The sequence below is a fragment of the Ptychodera flava genome, chromosome 21 (assembly GCF_041260155.1).
Source record: "Ptychodera flava strain L36383 chromosome 21, AS_Pfla_20210202, whole genome shotgun sequence".
NCBI classification, from domain to species: Eukaryota; Metazoa; Hemichordata; class Enteropneusta; family Ptychoderidae; genus Ptychodera; species Ptychodera flava.
Genome location: NC_091948.1, coordinates 8788655 through 8807940, shown reverse-complemented (window position 1 = coordinate 8807940; position 19286 = coordinate 8788655). Strand labels below are relative to the sequence as shown.

The window sequence follows — 19286 nt, the reverse complement described above, 5'->3', positions numbered from 1 at the left end:
TTCTGATCTGCCTGAGATAACGAGAAAACAACTTGTTAAGTAGGCTCCTTTAAAAGCAGAATCAATCGATCAAAATCAAAAGTTATCTGCCGCCAAACTGGGCACTGTCTTTTTCTATTCATTGGAACTGTACTTTCCTCCTCAAATGTACTGTAAAACAAAGTCTATTTGATGGCATCAAGAGGCACAGAGACAATGAGTTTGGACAGCATAAGAAATCAATGACTTGGCTAATATCGATGAACAGGCAATTACAATTCAACGCTTTGACCTACGCTAGGGTAATTCAACTCAGTGCAGTCGCTGTCTTTTGATGACTGGTAGATTTTAAAAGATGACCGACAAACGATGAAATTACATTTAAATAAAACATTATGGGACCCATATTATGACTTGATGGAACCACAGATACTAAATGGAGCTCACATTTTTGAAACCGGAACTTCCAGTCCCGTTTATTTATTCATGATTTATGGCAGGTTCAATTAGTTTCACAAACTATAATTTGAGCAATTTTGATAAATATCAGGTTGAATTATTAATCTCCTAATTACATAATTGAGATTAATTGATTCTATCCCCGGCACAGTGGAGATAACAGTCCCCATCTTGTTTCCGCAAGCCACGGCTTTTGACCTGAACCCTGCTCGCGTGGGCCCCCATCGTTCAGTGATCATTCATTAAAAGTAAATTTAATACCTGATTAGCCACTGCCAGCAAACTGACAGTTGTCATCACCGATGCCCCTCTAGACGAGTCAAAATTCATTTTCATTAGTGTGTGACCCCGAGATGACATCGGTGAAGTCAAGCTGATACACCGACTTCTATTAGACTGAAAAATACACTCTATTTTCTCTAACCTGGGTTGCAGCACTTCTAGAATTTCTCACTACTTATGTAAGCATTAAAGGTCTATTTTGAGATTCAAAAGAAATGAGTCGAATGATGTAACCCACAGTAATGAAAACACAAAAATGTGAAGATAAACCAGGGAAAGACACATAAGCATGGCTAATTTCTCTGAAATAACAATCATAATTGTCAAAGTGTTATGACATTTTTCCAAATAGTTTTTTTAAGTATATAATCGAGCTAAAATTTCTAGACATAGGCAGGGCATTAAGATTGCACACACATGAAATTAAAAACACAGAACTATGTGATGGTTGTTTTTTTTTGCAGTATGTACCAAAGTTTGTAATTTTTTGGAGAGGTTGATAACTAGATGTATCAAATACATAATTCTGAAATTGCATCAAACAGTAATAATCTGTTTTACGAAGTTAATCTCTATAAATGTTGTTCACATTTTGATGACTTGAAGATGTTTTCTTTGTTGAATTTTCTTTGATGAATGCAAAACTGCAGACTTCAAAGAAAAGCCTCTCTACTGCCGCATACAATTCACATACACTGTCCAAATTAACTACTGAAACTGTAAAGGCTGTGTCATATCTGAAACTAAACCCTCCTCCCTCTTGAGTTCTTGTTGGGAAAGCCCTCTTTGCCTAGTGTAAAATAGGACTCTTTCACCTGCACTTAAAAATAGGGGTGTTAATATCACAAGGCTGGATGAGTGCCATAGTCTATTTCCAGCTATGAAATACAACAGTCTGACTCTGAGAGTTGTCGGAGCCTCATAAAGTTTGACAACCTTCTTTAACTGTCCAATAACAGGCAATCATACAAGTTCTGACACAAAGATATACAAAATGAAATGAAACTTGATAATGATATTAAAGATAGATTGATCCAATAAAAACCTAATAGACAGTCAAATGAAAGATACACAGAGGCTATCTGACTTGGGCAAACATCACACAAAATAAAATTAAGATGAGATGGTTAAAAATGGTCCTTACTGATGCCTTATCATTACATGCTGTTGTTAATATAGCATTAAAAATTCAATTTAAGGTCCATATCAGTTACATATTAGTCCCTAAATATTGAGCGTGATGGGTTTATGTTTCAGGACTTGTCTGTCAGTGTGTCAATTAATGTTGTAAACTTTTTGAACTTGCGTATGTGCTAGATTCACCCAGACAAGAGATGATGATGCTGTTAATATCGAATGCCATGTCGCTGAAATCAATCTGTTTTTCAGTGAGGAAACTGTTACATGCACTCCTCTTTCTGATTCCAGTAATATCACAGAGTTTCACTCAAACACAGCTGTTTTAACAGTGGAGGGCTGCCCAGACTAAATTTTAGGTGAAAACTCTCCAAATGAAGGCATTTGTGAACTTTACATCTTTACGGTGTAAAATTTGATGAGGTTTTTGGAAAATTGTATATGTGATGTGGCCAGAAAAGATGAAAACAAAATGTGTTATATCTGATAAACTGGTGATAGCAATCATTTTCAGTATACTATGCAGCTTTGAAAATTTTCAATGGATAATTCCTCTGTTTTCATTTTGTTTTCTGCAGCTATGTCTGATTAGCTGAGTGGGAGTTTGACTGAGGCAATACCGTCAACTGGGTGTCCTGCACAGAGCCTGGTTGCACTGAATAGTCAGCAGTAGCAAAATTTTTTCCCTTTCAAATTACTGTTTTATTACTTCTGTTAAGTTCTGGGTCAAGTTCAAACACCTGTAGTGATTCGTTGAGAATACAAGAGTACAATAACGCTGCATTTTCTGTAAATAAAAACAAAATTCCAAAACAGTAGATGTGCTTTTGTCTACAAACACTCAAATACCACTGTTCACACTATGAAGAAAAGTAGATTAATATCTAGGACAGATACAGAGTAATTATTCATACCTAATATTACCCTTGGTTGATTTAAATGTGGTAAAATTTTAATTTCAAATGATTTCATGAATTTGAATGCAATTAGCTAGAATAGATCTGTTATTAAAATGTACATCTGGCAATTTTTGGACTCTGATCAGAAACTCAATCTAAAGATACGTTAGATGGTATGGATGACACAATCCATTTGGATCATGTTCAGCAAAACCATCATCATCCTCATCATGTTACCACGGCAATTGGCTGCGTTGTGTGAACCATTGTGGCGGGCATGATTAAGTAGGGGGGGACTGGCGATGTTTCAATTCAGAAAAAATTACATCGTTCAATGAACCACAACTTGTGAAACCGCTGAGGGCTTCCATTCTGAGCTGAAGATGAATAGAGTTCTACACCATGATGTCTCCGCAGTAAGAAAAGAGGGGGAAGTGGTGCAATCAATTGTGTAGGCTGTAACTAGATTTGACAATTTATGCTACCCCTGTGGTGACTGTCTTCCACTAAACACTGGTATGACCTCACAAATAAATGGACATCACCATGACTCATTACAATTTCACAGAGTTGGTCTACATTGCAAACAATTTCACCCGCCAAAGAAGAAAACATAAAATATGACCATTTTTCTTTCCCTTATTGCGTAACCCTTACAAAAAAGTCCTACAGGATCCCTGTAGGACCCAAGGATCCCTGCAGGAATCCTATAGGGCTACCTCCATCCTATAGCACTCGTCCTATAGGACAACGCCTGTGCTGTAGGATTTATGTGTCATGTCTTATGGGTTCGTACTAGTCCTATAGGCTGATATTTGTGCCCTATAGGACACCCCACAAGATGATTCTGCCTGACTTTTAGAACTGTAAAACTGAACAAGTAATGTTTGAGTAATGTTTATAATTATAATTATTCCCTTACGAAAATAGTCTGTAGAATTTCACACATTCTCATATACCCTTTCTCAAAAGCTATTTCTATTTACACACACATGCCAGGAACATACCATATTCCTTTTGCCGTTTGTACATGTCATGGCTGTACACAGACAAAGACTCTCTTTGTTAGATCCAAGGTCAAGTGAGCTGACCTGTGCCTTTGCTTTGTTATGTAAATAGTTTCCTGCATTTACAATGGGCTGATTACATAATAGTACAGCCACGCATTATTCATTTGCACTTGAGGCAGTGCACCAGTGAACATGCATGGCTCTTAAGTACTAAGTTCAACTCCAAATTGCATGGAACATTAGGATCCAAGGTCCATTACCAAGATTGTAACAGTGTTATGGAGAAGGGAGCTCACTAATATGTCACAACTGTAAGAATCGACATTGCAGCATCAACTGAACTGACCTCTTAATTACGTGAGTTAAGATACACATCTATTCAGTTAATAATGCACTTGGCTGAGGTGACAAGTCAAAGGTAGGCCTTGCATTCATATGTGTAGGTTGCTTTATATTTTGTAGTCCCTGTATGTTGCATTGATTTCTGTTCTGATTGATTGTTAATCTTAATTCCTTTAGAAATAAACTACATGTTTATAATTACTTGTTTTGTAAGTTGACTGACTTTTTGTGAGTTTTGCAGTTATTCATTGCATTTGGTACCAATAGCAAAATCAGAAGGAGTTATTCCTTACTTAACAAAATTTCTGCACTCTTTTACAGAAGTTTGTTTGCCTTGTGCGAGTTCAATCCCTTAGAAAGTATGATAACAATATGTAAAGCATATTCTGTACCCTATAGGGCTCCCTACAAGACCCCCTATAGGGTTCCCTATAAGACCCCCTATAGGGCTCCCTGTAAGACCACTATAGGGTTCCCTATAAGACCCCCTATAGGGCTCCCTATAAGACCCCTATAGGGTTCCCTATAAGACCCCCTATAGGGCTCCCTATAGGGTTCCCTATAAGACTGCGTTCCAAAATCCTGTAAGACTACTACTGCCTGATGTCCTATAAGACCCTACATGCCTCTACCCTATAGGACTGGTATAGGATATTTTTGTAAGGGAAAAATCAGTTAAATTGAACATCCTGATAACAATGGCTGAAGGGAACAGTATGAATACAAAGAGAGGGAACTAAACATTGGAAATAGCACTAGTCCCACTAGAAAGGCTGTGATACATTTCTCAGCATTTCTTTCATAGTATAAAACCAGCTGAAACTTCACTGACATACATGGTGTCCTATTAAGAAGTTCAAGGCTGGGATTTTCTAAAGACTTACAAGGCAGGTTATGAGCAAAAAGTATGTTTTGTGAAACCGCAACAAAATCTGACTTGTTTGTATTAAAAAACACTGAAAAAACACAGACTCTGTTTACGGAAAGTTCTTATTCCCTAACATTCACTTTGATTGTTGATGTTGATTCTTTGGCCAAGTGTATAACATAGTACACATTATGAAACATTGGTTACAAGTTTGATAGAAAAATTGCTGCATTTGCAGTACAATTAACTTCTGTGACATGTAATTACAGACATCCAAACCCTGATTGCTTTCTGAGAAATATGAAACACAGAGGGTAAGCTTTGGAGACTGATTGTGCAATCACAGTCTCACAGTTTCACGTACGCAAGTTCCAGGGTGGGCGCTTTCCTTTTTGGAAACCAGGCGAGTCAGGTATTGAAAAGTCGGATGAAAAATGAAGGATGAGTGAATCATATTCACAGTCTGTCTGGATTTTGTTGCTGTGATTACACTTTTGTATGAGAGCAGGAATCAACTCAGCAGCACGTCAAATGTAACTTTCATTTTGTTATTATCTCTCATTGTCTTTTTAATGACAACATCTATCACATCGGGTACCAACTGCACACTCTAATTTGACTGAGAACTTATTGAATTCCTGTTTTTGATACTTTTTTTCACTTCATGATAAATGTTTCCATTTTCAGATTATGTGTTGCCAAATTTGAACTGAGCCTACCTGTGAGGACGGCACTGTATTGTTCGCTGCATGAAATCTGCGAGACCTTGGCCCCCTGGAAGACATTGCGTAACAGTTTCTTGGGCTGCGACAGGAACTTCACTTTCTTTCCGTGGCCCAGCTGGCCATCTACGCCACTTCCCCAAGTGTACACTGCCCCATTCTCTGCAATGGCAAAATCAGAGCGGTTTCAACCTGTGACGTGATAGAGATTGCCAGAAGCGACAACAAATTACCAATACTCAAGGCTGTATTAATGCTGAAATAAAAAAAGCTGCATTGAACTTAAAACTAGAGCAATGTAGAGATGAAATCGCATTTACATTATTACAACAACTAACATTAATCTCAATGACCTTCAATCATATTCATTAAATTGATGTCAAAAATCACAATGTGACTATCGATATCTACAAAAAAATAACTGATGGCTTTCTGATAAAATCTGAAAATGCCCATGCACAGATATTTATCACCTTGCCCTAAGAGATGTATAAGTAGAGTTTGCAGCGCTGAACACACTCTATTCTTTGACGACAGAAAAACGGTTGTTAACCCGAAACTGTCTACTTTGCTGCCCTGGGACTGCCGTCTAATTCAGTCCCATTATGGGTTAAAAGAATCTGATATATATACTTGTCTGTTTGAGGATCTTTGAGACTCCATCTTATGAAAACACTGCTTGAAATACAGGGACTGACATTGATTTATCTGTGTGGAGGGGATGGAGAAGTGGGGATGGGGGAGAAAATGGCTGACGTTTCCCAGCGCAGAGATATTAATTAAAATGTGGCTGTCATATATCACATCATAGCGGTTTATTAAGAGACACAGACAGGTTGACTACCTGTGGGTTTTTAGTTGCTGCAGGGCACAGCATTGAGGGACAGATACATGCAGATAAGTTGATGTAACTGCTTTATCTGGACAGGATGGGTATGTGGGTGTCAAGCTTAGATTGAGATGACCCCTGACCCCTAGAATGATAAAACTTCAGTCCAGGCAAAGGTGTTTATCTCGGTGTTAACAGCAGGGGTGATCTGCTTAGTGACTTAATAACCACACTAAAATATTGCACATTGTCCTCTCTTCTCAATGGCTAATATTTGCTCGCGTGACTGCCGAATCGATATTTTTTTGTCGCCAGCGGACATTTCACATGGTACGCTTGACATGAAGAATGGCAAATTTGCAACCGGTGAGCTATTTTCAGCTCGGTCAATAGTTTCAGGACATTAATCGCTGCTCGGATCGTGCAACATGACGGGCCGAGTCTGGCAAACACTGATTTCTTTCTCTTTTGCGGTCTCCACTGGAGCAGAGAAACAGACGGAAGCAAACCGCTTGAAGCACCACACATCGGCTGATAACAAGTTACCGATGAGATAATGGTGAAGGCACAAGGTCGAGTTGCTCTGCCCTCTGACAACACCTGGTCAAGGGCTAATCTAGTTTCTACACATCCAACGACAACCTCTTGTCACTGAGCTCCTTGTAAAAACAAATAATAAATCTATCAAAACTGAAAATCTCAACCAAACGGATGTCAAACTGTGGGTGTGAGCATACTTACACAAAGTGATAATAAAAGTACTCCCTAATTTTTTTTTGTCTCTAAAAACAGCATTAACTATCTAACCACTTGACACATCAATCTACTGGGAATGAGGACTAAATGGGTAAACTAACAGCTTTGACTTTCCAAAGCAGAGTCCATCAACACGGAGCTCTCTTCAAGTGATTAAAAACCGCCCTGAACACAACCAAGTTCCTGGGAGCCAGGTGCTTCCACTCCATCTATGTAATTGCTCTAGTCAAACACTCTGATGAAGACGGTCGACTTCAATAGACAACCTGACCTAACCTCTAGGTTCAACAGCACTCCAGATAAAATTTGGGATATGAATCCCGCCTCCTTTGCACTCTGAATGCCACTGATACTTAATTGGTACAGATTGCTTTTTCTCTCCCTCTTTTTTTTCCATCTTTATTTCTCTTTCTTTTGAGGGAAAGAGGTAGCGGGGGACGTAATTGTACAAATCCCCAGTTCCTCGGATAATGGTAGAACAGTTTTGGAAAGGACAATTTCCAAGACAAATTTGGAGATCAACGTGGGCTGAATAGAGTTTCGGCTAATTTCAATTCAATAAGTGGCGCTGGGCTCGAAATATGTATTGCTTCACTCGGTAATGTTGAAGGCCTTGGGGAAGCACACTGATCATCGAATGTACAAAGTGAAATGTGTGATAATGCTCTGTTCATACGTTCAATGATACAATTTCATATTGGTATCCTTTACAATTATACTTGGTACAGGGTGTCTGTGTAGTTTTAATACTGACAGGTCTGTCACCACAAAAACACCAACATGAGTTGACTTTAATAGTTTGGTGCAAAAATAACTGAGAAATTTCCATTTTTTTGCAATTTTGGATTTTGCTGAGATATGCTGAAGGTAATCAAGTGTGCGTGCATGAATGGAACAGACTGAAAGAGAGCTGGAATTTTGTAGATAGACAGAGAAGTGTGTAGGTGGCATTGATATATGTCTATTTCAATGGAAAAGTATACTGGCATTCTGGACAATGTACATTTCAGATGATCTGTGAAGACAGCATAGCAAATGATGTATCTTGCTGACATCTGAATAGCTGGAAAGTTTTTACGCATTCACACTGCATAGCTTGAAAATTCACATCAAAAGAAACTCGGATCGCGACTGTCTAAAACACCAGTCAAGTACTTTTTTGTTCATTTTGAAAGGACTGCATGGACATGATCACTTAGTTGTGGTATGATGCAGTGTTATTTCTAGAACTGATAGGGCTGACAAAATGGGGATCATAGATGAACATGCCGCTGTTTGAGAATAGCCTTGCTCGGTACTGACATTGACAGAAGTCGACATAAAATAGCAATTGTGGTTTATGAAAGGGATGATTGGCAGGTACATGAAAATTGATTCCAAAAACTTTTTTTGCACCCGACTGAATACTGATGTCATTTTCGGATGATATTGATATATAAACAGAAAAAAAAAGCCTTTTGGATGAACGCATTAACTACAGCCGGCTGTGCATCTGTCATAAGTAAGATTGAATATTTATATTGTGATCTGTTTTGATGCCGCCCGACACCACCACAAACTTTTTAAACACGGTTTGATTGGTTCGCTGTTGGGCAAAACACTAGACTGGTCTTATCTAACAGTGATAGCACGGTGGAAACTGGGACCAAGTACAGACAAACAGAAAGATCCCTGGCTCAACTACAGCCTACCGTGTGGTTGTTGGCATAGGTTAAGGCTTATCGGGATCAGTATTTTTCAGAAAAACATATTTACAAGTAATACTTCCATCGTTAAATTTCACAGTTGGCTGGAAACCTCCCTCGACTCACATTTTTTCCCTTCTTCCCCGGAATTTTGAAAATGTCAAATTTTCGCACACTGGTAATTCCTTGAATTCTAGACGTTAAATTGACACACACATATGGTTCGCCAGATATAGCAACCTTGTGTAGGCAGTGCAATAAAAAATAAATAAAAAAATTGCACTTGTAAAGTTTTAACAAAGAGATACTGTATATGAAGATCGTGTCCTTGGCAGGTGGAAACCTACTTTTCAAAAATGATCCACATTAAATTTATACTTTGATTCATTGCAGATGCTCGTATGGCAAATAACTTATTTTCACCAGAAAATACAGGAGTTGATTCTTCCGTTATTTGATGCGGAAAAAATTCAAAATTGGAAATCGCTTTGGAATTAGAAGAATGTGTTTCAATTAGAAATATGTTGCATGAAACCAGGGAGAAAAAAGACAGTTGAATGAACCTGTAGTGACTATGTGAATTCATATTTCATTTGAAGATATTTGACTATTCATCTAAAGTGGAATTTTGATGAATTCCTGTCCACATTAAGAGTCTTGCATCTCCTGCATTTTAAAAAGGAAATGGATAATTTTAATATGAGAGAGGGAGAGAGAGAGAGATAGAGAGAGAGAGAGAGGTCTAGCATGCTACACCTGTACAACAGCAACCTTTTGGTTTTTTTTTAGTTGATAGATATCATTCATATAATCACAAATTGTAAACCTGTGTTTTTTTCTTACAGATATGAGGATAATAGTGACCAGTCGATCAAGATTGGTGAATAGTGTGAATCTTGTAATAGAATATAACAGCCATAGAGAATACAGTCTGGTTGCTAAGTCATATTACAATTTGACATGATCCTGGAGGAAATATTTCCATTAAATTGTCATGAAAGACCCCTTTAAGACAAACATATTAGTTGTACCAAAGCACAGATTGGACTCATCGTTCTTAAACGAAGCCAGCAATTTTGTTCCAGAAGGTTAGTATCTATGAGGTAGAGGTAGCTTTATTTCATTTACTTCATGCATGGTATCATGTGTTCAACACATTTTTGTTTCCTAGTTCTACCATTACATTTCTAAATGACTAGTACTTTTTAGAGTTTTTTTCAATTAGGATCTGTTGGCATATGGCACCTGTTAGAGGCAGTATGTTGATATTGCTTATCGAGGGACATCAAATAATTGGCCACTACAGATCAACAGTGGTAATCAGACATCGGTTGCTTTTCCACAAAGACGGGCCAGAAATGCACCAGAAGGCAGCGGCAATACGTCAAATTTGCTTTAATTCAAATAAAATTTCCCCTGGTTAAATTGCACCGGGAATCGAAAAAATGTCAACTAAAATTGTATGGCCTGCTATTAAGCCCAATTACCGAGATACAACCCCGTGATCTTTGCAGTGCTGTAATATCTCCTCTAAACGGTGCCTAAAAATTGAACTGTGGGCATGACCGTTTTGGTCCCATTTTGGGGACCTGGCCCATTCAGCAATGTCTGTGTGATTGAACAGAGGGAACAATGTGACAAAATTAGCCATTGTAGCCAGCTTTATGATACGATGCTGCCGTGAAATTGCCCCAATTTTCCTTGACAAATTAGCATACTGCTCTCACCAAATATGATATTGCTAATGTCACCTCATTTTCTTTGCCATTTCAATGCGCTCTGAGGGACCTAATTGACATATGAGAAAATGACTGCGTTTACCTCATCTTTTATTTTTTTTTAATTCTTTCTTTTGTGCCTGGACAAACTAATATTTTGGAGACATTCCTATTTAATTCCAAGGTTAGGGTCATGACAAGATTGCTGAAGCAATGTTAAGCTGTCTGAAACGAGTTGAGGTCAAAAGAACTGTGATTAGGGAGGTCTACAATTGACAGATAAAAAAAAACCCTACATCAATGGTTAAATTTTTCCAAATGACGGTTGTGTGGTTCGATTGTGGTGGCAAATCAATGACGTTATCAAACCAATGTGGGGTTGATTTATACTTTGATAAAGTCAACGCGGCAGGCATCTTTTTTCGTCGCGGTTTTGACCGAATGGCTCACAAAAAACAAACAGAGACATCTATGCAATCAGGTGAGGGTTTGAAGCTGTTCTCACATAAATTTGGCAGTGGTTGTTTGTAAAGGGAGCTAATGTCAAGGAGCGGTGTTGATATTGCCAGATATGAACATCTCACATCTATTACCTTTGAACCAAATACCTCATCTTAACTACCAACTCAGTTCCATTTGCCCGGTTCTGATTATCTGATAAAACTGACCGACAGATGCGACAGAATCAAAAGCCTCATTCATCGCTTAGGCATATCAGCATGTTTAGTCTCCACACAGATAAATGGCCCCTGTTGCTCGTTTTTCATTAAACTTTAATTTTCCGTCGATTTCAGTCACTAAGTTACGCCAGCTCTTGGAGGCATTTCAGCTACAGAAGCGTGTCAACGACTTAATCCGTCGGGGGCAGACGAAGCGGCCACTGTTCTCTGGTGGACCATGCTACATATTACAACATCAGCACAAATCACCATATATGTGTCAGAGCCAGGAAATGCAAACCGGAAAATAGTCAGCCTTAGACACACACAGGAAAAGTTACGACAGTGCACGCTATCCATGAGAATCATTCATAACAATATAGAGCTTAAAAACCTCACAATAAAGACCGTGACCTATTCTCATTAGTGGCCCCTGAGTTTAAAACCGACAATTTCGATCTGTAATATTTCATGTCATTTCGCCGAATAGCCTTCACGAGCTGACATTAAAACCTGAACTATAAACGGTGTATTTATTAAGCTACAGTGTATTTAATAAAAATATCATTTTGTTAGTGTCATAAAAGCGAGACCTTTGGCTCGGTTTGATGGAAGCCCTAGCAGCAGCTAATTTCCACTGGAGATGGGTATTGTTGTTAAAGTATTAAAGATGATGCTGTTGAGTGACACAGTCTGTGAACGTTTGCCCCTAAGTGGCAGAAATGTGATTTGAGAGTAATATTGGGCGGGTCATAAAAAATCTTGACTTCTTTCTGCTTTTCATCAGCAGTTGGTGAGATATCAGCAGAGACACACAGTGATTGATGGCAGCTGCCTGTTCAAGGCATTCCCTTCAAACCCTAAAGCAAACTAAAGATTTTATTTTCAAAAGCCTTATTTTTGTGGTGGCTTGCATAGAGTATTGATGATTGTGGAGCCATGTTTGGTTTAATGTCTAGATATATATATGCAATTATAAAGTAGGGGGATCAAGTTTCTATGGTGATGAAATAAGTTGTTATGAAGGTGTTGGAAAGTTGAGACTGCAGGTCTTGAGGGGAAAATACTGAAATGTTCCAGTTCCTCAGGGAATATTTTAAATCAGCTCAGTATGTCATGTTTATCATTCAGAAAATTTTATATAACTACAACCCTCCCTCATTTTTGACCACTCCCAAGTCTCAGCCGAACACAGTCTCTGGATGTCTACATTTGAATTTTTCAACATTTCATTAAAGATGAGAACCAATGCTTCTAATTATCACAGAGCTCAAATCACAAAAAAAACACATAAACCTAATGACCATGTCTACAAACATTTTGCAGATACTAAAAACAGGTTTTTATCGACATTTTGTCTGTTGACTACTAAATCTCTTCAATTTATAAATTTTGTGAACACTAATACTTTATTATGATGACAGAACACAGGTGGAAATAAAATGTTTGTTCTGGTACATTTCTACTTTTTAGATTAGCCTGATATCGCTCAAACACTGATAATTGATAAAATCTGCTGCAAAGGTTATCTTGGTTTCATCAGAGTTCCAAAGCTTCAATCATAAATGTTGTTAGCATTTGCACCCAAGGAAGACTTTTGACTCACTCAGTGAGAACTTGAAGCAGATTTCTCCAAGAGGGCAGTATACCGAGAGAAAACAACTGAGTGAGTGAAATAGGTTTTTTTTATTTCTCCCTTATCTTGGGAATTGCAAATTCTACCTCTGACTCACCTAAAGAGCTGTCTGTTTAACATACATGAAAAAAACATGAAAAATGCCGACTCTTGAGATTCGACGACATGTCGCTGATTGCAGCATCTCTGACTGAGGGCGGTGCATTGATTGTGCAAACGGCAAACCACTTCTGACGAGAACGGCCGCGTGGACTCTCCTACCTGGGTCTGTATATGTATTGGCATTGAGAAAGGCTGCATGTACAGGTCAATTAGATCCCAAGTATGCAGCAAGATGGATTGAACTCGAGGGATGCCATAGTCAGTGTCAGGTTTTATCAATATTTGCATGGTTCCTGTGCTAGTCCATTAGACGCGACTTGGGAAGTCATTCTTTCATCTCAAAAGATGCGGGGAAAAACTCAGAGAAAGTACAAGACAGTACTAGTCGGACGTGAGACAGGATTCACAGAGCATGAATATTTCTTGTACGTCTGCGTTTCAAGAGACTCTTAATTGAGAATTATCTTCTCTTTTGCAGGACTCGCACTTTGCACGGTTGATTTCTAGCGCTTTCAAGACCAATCAAAGGGACCGAGTCCGGCAGGACTGTAACAGCTTCCTGCAGATTTCAGGGAATGCCGTTTTCCTGTGCCACTCAAATCACCGACTTCCAGTAACATTTTGCAAATTTTTTCATTTTGGAACCATCTGCTTTTATAGAAAAACCGATGTCAAATAGACCGCTATAAAGACGGATGTCATCAGTGGGCAATAAGAAAGTGCAGACTCATATTTTCCCTTTCTCTCTCACATTCTTTTTTGTCGCATTCAAAGCCGACGCAAGAGGAATGAATGTTCTGCTTTCACGGATACAGATTATTCTTTGTTAGTCTTTCTCAAAGCATGTTTGCTTGCCTCTCAGGAAGTCAACATCACCGTGGCTGCCACAACAGTACACGGATATGCAATTTTCCTTTGCTGTATTTTCCTGAACAGGAAAAGAGAAAAAAAAACAGAGAAAGAAAGACCACAAAAATGCACATTCACAGTTGCTCTTTGATATGTTGAATGCGCTTGCTCGCATCTACAACCTGGATAGAGTTGGAAGAAGAGGAAGTATAGACCTGAATACTGAGGGAGAAGAGGAGAAAGATTGTGTGGTTTTTACCAAAGAAAAACCACGGTAACAATATGATTTGGCGGAAAGCCTTCTCATTTCATTCATGAAAGAAAAGAAAGGGAAAAAAATGGCAAATGACACACGTGGCTCACCCCACAGTGATTTGCCTGATTCAGTATTCAATTTTCTATTATCCGAGTCATACCCATGTCACAGCAGGTTACACTATATATTCTTTACGCTAATCTCAGTTGCCGGACTAATAACTCTATCATAAACAGCAAAACGTCATGCAATAACAGCGCATCATGACAATAATGTCATACTGTTATTCACTAATATCCCAGTCTTTGTACAGAAGCATATACTCATGACTCACAGATTTTTTGCTCTTAGTGCTGCTATTACGTCGACAGCAGTTCACTCTCAGATATTTGACTGCCTATATAAAATGGTTGTTCTCTCGGCAAATATTATTTATGGAACAGTTCTGACTGCTGTCATGCGTAGGAAGATTTTGTGTCGGTATTTCATCATGAAAATAACAATCAATGTCAGGCCATGAGCTCTTATTTTACAATGAGTGACCTGTCAAGATAATTTTAGCATTATTGTGTTAAGGTTTGATTTTATAAAAATTGCTCTTGAAAATCATAAAAGTATTCAAAAAATTGCTGGCAAGACATCACTTCATCAAAGATTGCAAGGCAGTACAAGCATCCTCATTTTCTTCATGTTGTATTACTGTTTTTGATTCTTCTGAAAATACATTCTTTGGCACAAAAAGAGTCAAATTTACTTGATGAAAGAGGCAGAGATGTATTTCAGAACAGCAAACTGAAAATGAAAAAAATAATAAATTCTTGTGGCATACATCGTTTGTTAATATCAATGTGATAAATGCACCTCTTCACAAAATGACATTTCAGCTTTAATAAAGAGAGACATTTCAATTTACAAAATTTCAAATCAGCAAGAATTTTGTCTCATATTTTCAATATTCCTTTGCCCTTTCTCCATGTTTTTCATTTTCTCTGCACATAAAATATAGATTTGGTCACAGAGGGTGGAATATTGGCCCAAACCAGTCATAAGACGTGGTTGAGTGAAGGACAGTAACAGTTTACTGAAAGTATTAAGTTATATTGCTTGACCTTTTGGTTGAGATTATTGGGCAGTGAAAATGTCACGTTTGGGATGCTCGGTGATGGCAAACCTTAACACGTTCATGCTTGCTCGTCATAAAATATGACATAAAATCATTTCGGGTCCCTCTCTTTAAAATCTGCCACACAAAAGAATTAACATAGATTTCTATTTCCTTTCCAGCTTTGATGGATCATAATTCATTGGTAATGCACAGCGGAGGATAAAAAGTGGAAAAGAAACTGGAGGGGATAAAAAAGGGGAAAAAAACGGGGAAATAAAGAAGCCCTGCTGTTTGGGAATCACTGGCACTGAATTGCTAACAACTCATGGGATGCTCATGTCATAGTGAGTGATTTATCATAACATTGGGAAAGTCAGGGGATTTCAAAGTGCAATAAATACAGTTAATGGAATATTCACGATACCAAAGGCTGATTCATGATACAATTTTTTTTGATATTTAAGAAAAGCACACTAATGGTAGAAGTTTTAAAAAAACAAAACAAAAAAAATCAAAAAGTTGTTTGGGATAATTCATGGTTATTGCAATCAAAACTGACTATTTAATGGAATAGTAACAATGAAACACAGTAATTCATGGCCATCTTCTAGTTTTAAAACGTCATGTTTAAAAATAAAAAAAGTGAGAGTATTTATGATGATGAAATCAGAGCTAATTTAACCCTTTCACCACCATGGTTTGAACCAATCCCATTGTTCTCTATGGTAAAGTTGGACCATTAGACAGGGAAATGGGGATGAAAGGTTTCATACAAGCCTTGACAACATGTTGTCAATTATTCCATGCAGAAACAGGCTTTATAATTATTTGGAATTGTGTGAATTTTGTGGATTCAATAGCATAGACTGAGTCCGTATGCCAGACCAGCCAGGCACTGGCACCCACTACACATATCTTCACAATGATCAGCCAATTTCCAAACAGTGGCATATGGGAAGGGTTCACAGAATGGCAGTTGAAACATCTGGGGGGCAGTAGGCATCTGGAACAAGACAAGGGAGGGGCAAGGAAGACGTCATAAAGGTGACCGCATGCCAACATCTATGCATAGATTTCTGTCAAGCTGATTCGGGGGTCATTGCCCAATTTTCCCTGTTTTTTTTTTGTTATGAGTGTTGCTATGAATGTGTTTACTCTTGCGATAACATTTTAATACAATAGCAACAGAATTTGATATAAAAACCTGGTGGTGTTTATTGTCTTACTGTAGCAAAGGTCACTGACCCATACAGTGTGTGTGTGTACCTTTGGCAAGCACTTCCACGACTAATACTATTTTATGAACACCAAGGGTCACGCTAACTTAATCCCTCGTTTCTCTCAACACAATGCACAATAATATAACGATGCTTGCTTTTCATGAATATATGCGAATCAAATCTGTTTTCTCATGCACAAAGGGAACATAAAATGTGACTCCATTCTTTAGAGTTTTTATCAGCAGTTTGTTCAAACACAGAGGCAGGGGGAACTAACTACTTGACATCAAATGCTCCCGGTGAGCATTATTTGGTCACAGAGCTGCTAGAACTTACACAACATTTTCAAAGAAAGCAAACAGTGGCATGTATTGTATTCATTTGAAGAAATGAACATTACCTGTTTTTACGATATTGGCATCCACGCATAAATTGAAATGTAATCATCGTAATCTGTATTTTTTCCTCTCGTCATTTTTTATGATTTGGTGACTGGTCATTGTCTGCTCTGTGGCTTGTGTTCCTTCAAACACCTATTTAGTTCCCTTTTTTCATTTGCAGTTGTTTCCTCAAATACTTGGCAATTCTAAAAGTTGTAATTTGATAAAAGATCCTTCTTTGTACTGAAGTCTGATGAAAATCACTTCTATCACAGGGGTGCGCCACAAGGATTAATAATTCAAAACGCAATTGTAATTAAATGTTTTTTTTGGGGGGGGGGGAGGGGGAGTATGGTTGATTTCATACCAAAAATTTTGAAATTGATTAACATTTATGTTTCTTTCACGAGAAACAATGAGATTCTTCCAGTTGGCCAATAGAAAGACATAGCCAGAAATGTGGCGACAGATGGTGTGGTGGTTGTGGTGGCACATTCAATGGAATCGGGAGAAGAAACAGAAAAAAACCAACAACACATTGATAAATAACTTCCTACATCAAAAAAATCCACAAACCACAGAACTAATGAGAAGGCTATTGCACTGGTTCCCTGGGATTTGCGGAATCGCAGCAAAGCGCTATCTATCATGCGGCGTCTGTTATAGATTGGAGCCATATTGTCGCTGAGCAATTCATAAAAAGAAAGTTTTTGCGCATTTTTTCGCGGTGCTGCTTTCCACTGTTGTGTGCTGTTGTCAGATTTGCTGTGAAATATGAGGACCCAATCAGTCATGTTTTATTAACCTGAATTGTGAATGGTGCTGTGGACAATTGCTGAAATCTAACAGCTCTCACTGGTGATTGGAGGGTTTCTGGAATATCCCATCGTGCACTGGTTAAAGCGGGGTGGTTATCTGAGCATACAGGGATAAAAGCAAACTCTGATGAATTCATTTCAGAAATCGTGAATATAATAACTTTAATGTAATCTCTCTCATTACCACAATGCTGTTTTCAAATACCTACATGTACATGTACCCTTGCTACTATCTTTACAACACTATGCAGACACAAGTCAAATTGCTTTAAAACTAATTTCTTTCTTTCATTTTTTTAGAGGGAGCAGAATCTGCTAAGTTTTCAGAGTATCTTCTATCAACTTAAGTCATCAAAATTTACGTGACGGTGAGTGTAGATGGAAGAACACCTTTTCTGTAATTATTACTCTCTTTACCCTGTTTATCAGTAGAATTCAGTTCAATCCATTGCTTTCTATGGAGCAGTTGGATTTTCTCACCATTCAACTCAGCTGAAGGAGTTATGAGTTTATGCAATGGTGCTTTCTCTATGGGTAAACAACCATTACTTCTGTCAAAACAGCAACCAATGGAGATGCAAGTACGGACACATATTTGGAGCAGTAGCTTATGGACAAAGTTGGAGGGACAGTATGTGTAATACAGTATTCAGGGGTTACAATAAGTTTTGAAGGGAAGAACATTAGATCTTATAAAGGTAAAAAGAGAAATGAAATTCACCATCTTACATACATACATTGTATACAGCCACATGAAGCCTTTTTGGAGAAACCAGCATAATGATTTAAAACTCGGGTGTGTGTTTAGAACAAAATCAACATTAGCAATTGGAAGGAATGAGAGAGCTGGAAGAATAAAATTGAATATACATGCTACAGGATAATGTTATCACAGAGAAATTCTTTTTAAAATGGTGTGGTGATGTCAGCACTCCCGTTTCGATCAACCCAGGCAATCAACATAACCCATCCATCTTCTCTGTCAGTTGTCTGAAGTGATTTTCAAAACACACAAAGCAACAATGCAAAAACAAATCAAGGAGGAGCAGGGGGAGGAGGGTGTGGTGGTGTCTTCTTGAACACTAAAGATGAATCGATCACCCCTCAATAAGTGATGCCATACTTCCTTGGAGGCTGAGTGAAGAATGATTTGTATGTAACGAGGAAGTCTGCAAGTAAACTGACAATGCAAGAATGATCATTCTTCAAAATGAAATAATTGATAGAGGGAAGGATTTTGACATGTTTTTCTGATGGATCATTAAAAGCCAATTTCTAAGCACACTGTCATCAGTCATTGATTACAGATTTTCACAGACCGTGCATGACAAAAGATATTCTCTTCCACATAATGCTTTGTGGTGTATGCAACCACTACTGATATGCTGGTATTTAGTAACTCTATCTAGATGAACAAAGTGGACACTTGGAAAAAATAAAAGAAATCTAACTTTGATAATTGCTGTAAACCTGTATCTCAAATTGTTGAGCAATCAGAATTTTGATTTTTCATTTAATACAAAAAATGCCTCCACAACGTGAAATTGCCAATTTTGTCACAATGTAAACAATTTT

General features: G+C 38.0%; 1 protein-coding gene across 8 annotated transcripts in view; it reads right to left on the bottom strand.

Annotated features, from left to right (window-relative positions):
- Positions 1 to 19286, bottom strand: part of LOC139121312 (uncharacterized) — a 130668-nt gene that overhangs the window by 14517 nt on the left and 96865 nt on the right. For all 8 annotated transcript variants that reach the window (XM_070686094.1, XM_070686092.1, XM_070686090.1 and 5 more), the window contains one exon: positions 5696 to 5860. In XM_070686094.1, coding sequence (XP_070542195.1) covers positions 5696 to 5860 — 165 coding nt within the window. The remainder of the gene's footprint in view (positions 1 to 5695; positions 5861 to 19286) is intronic.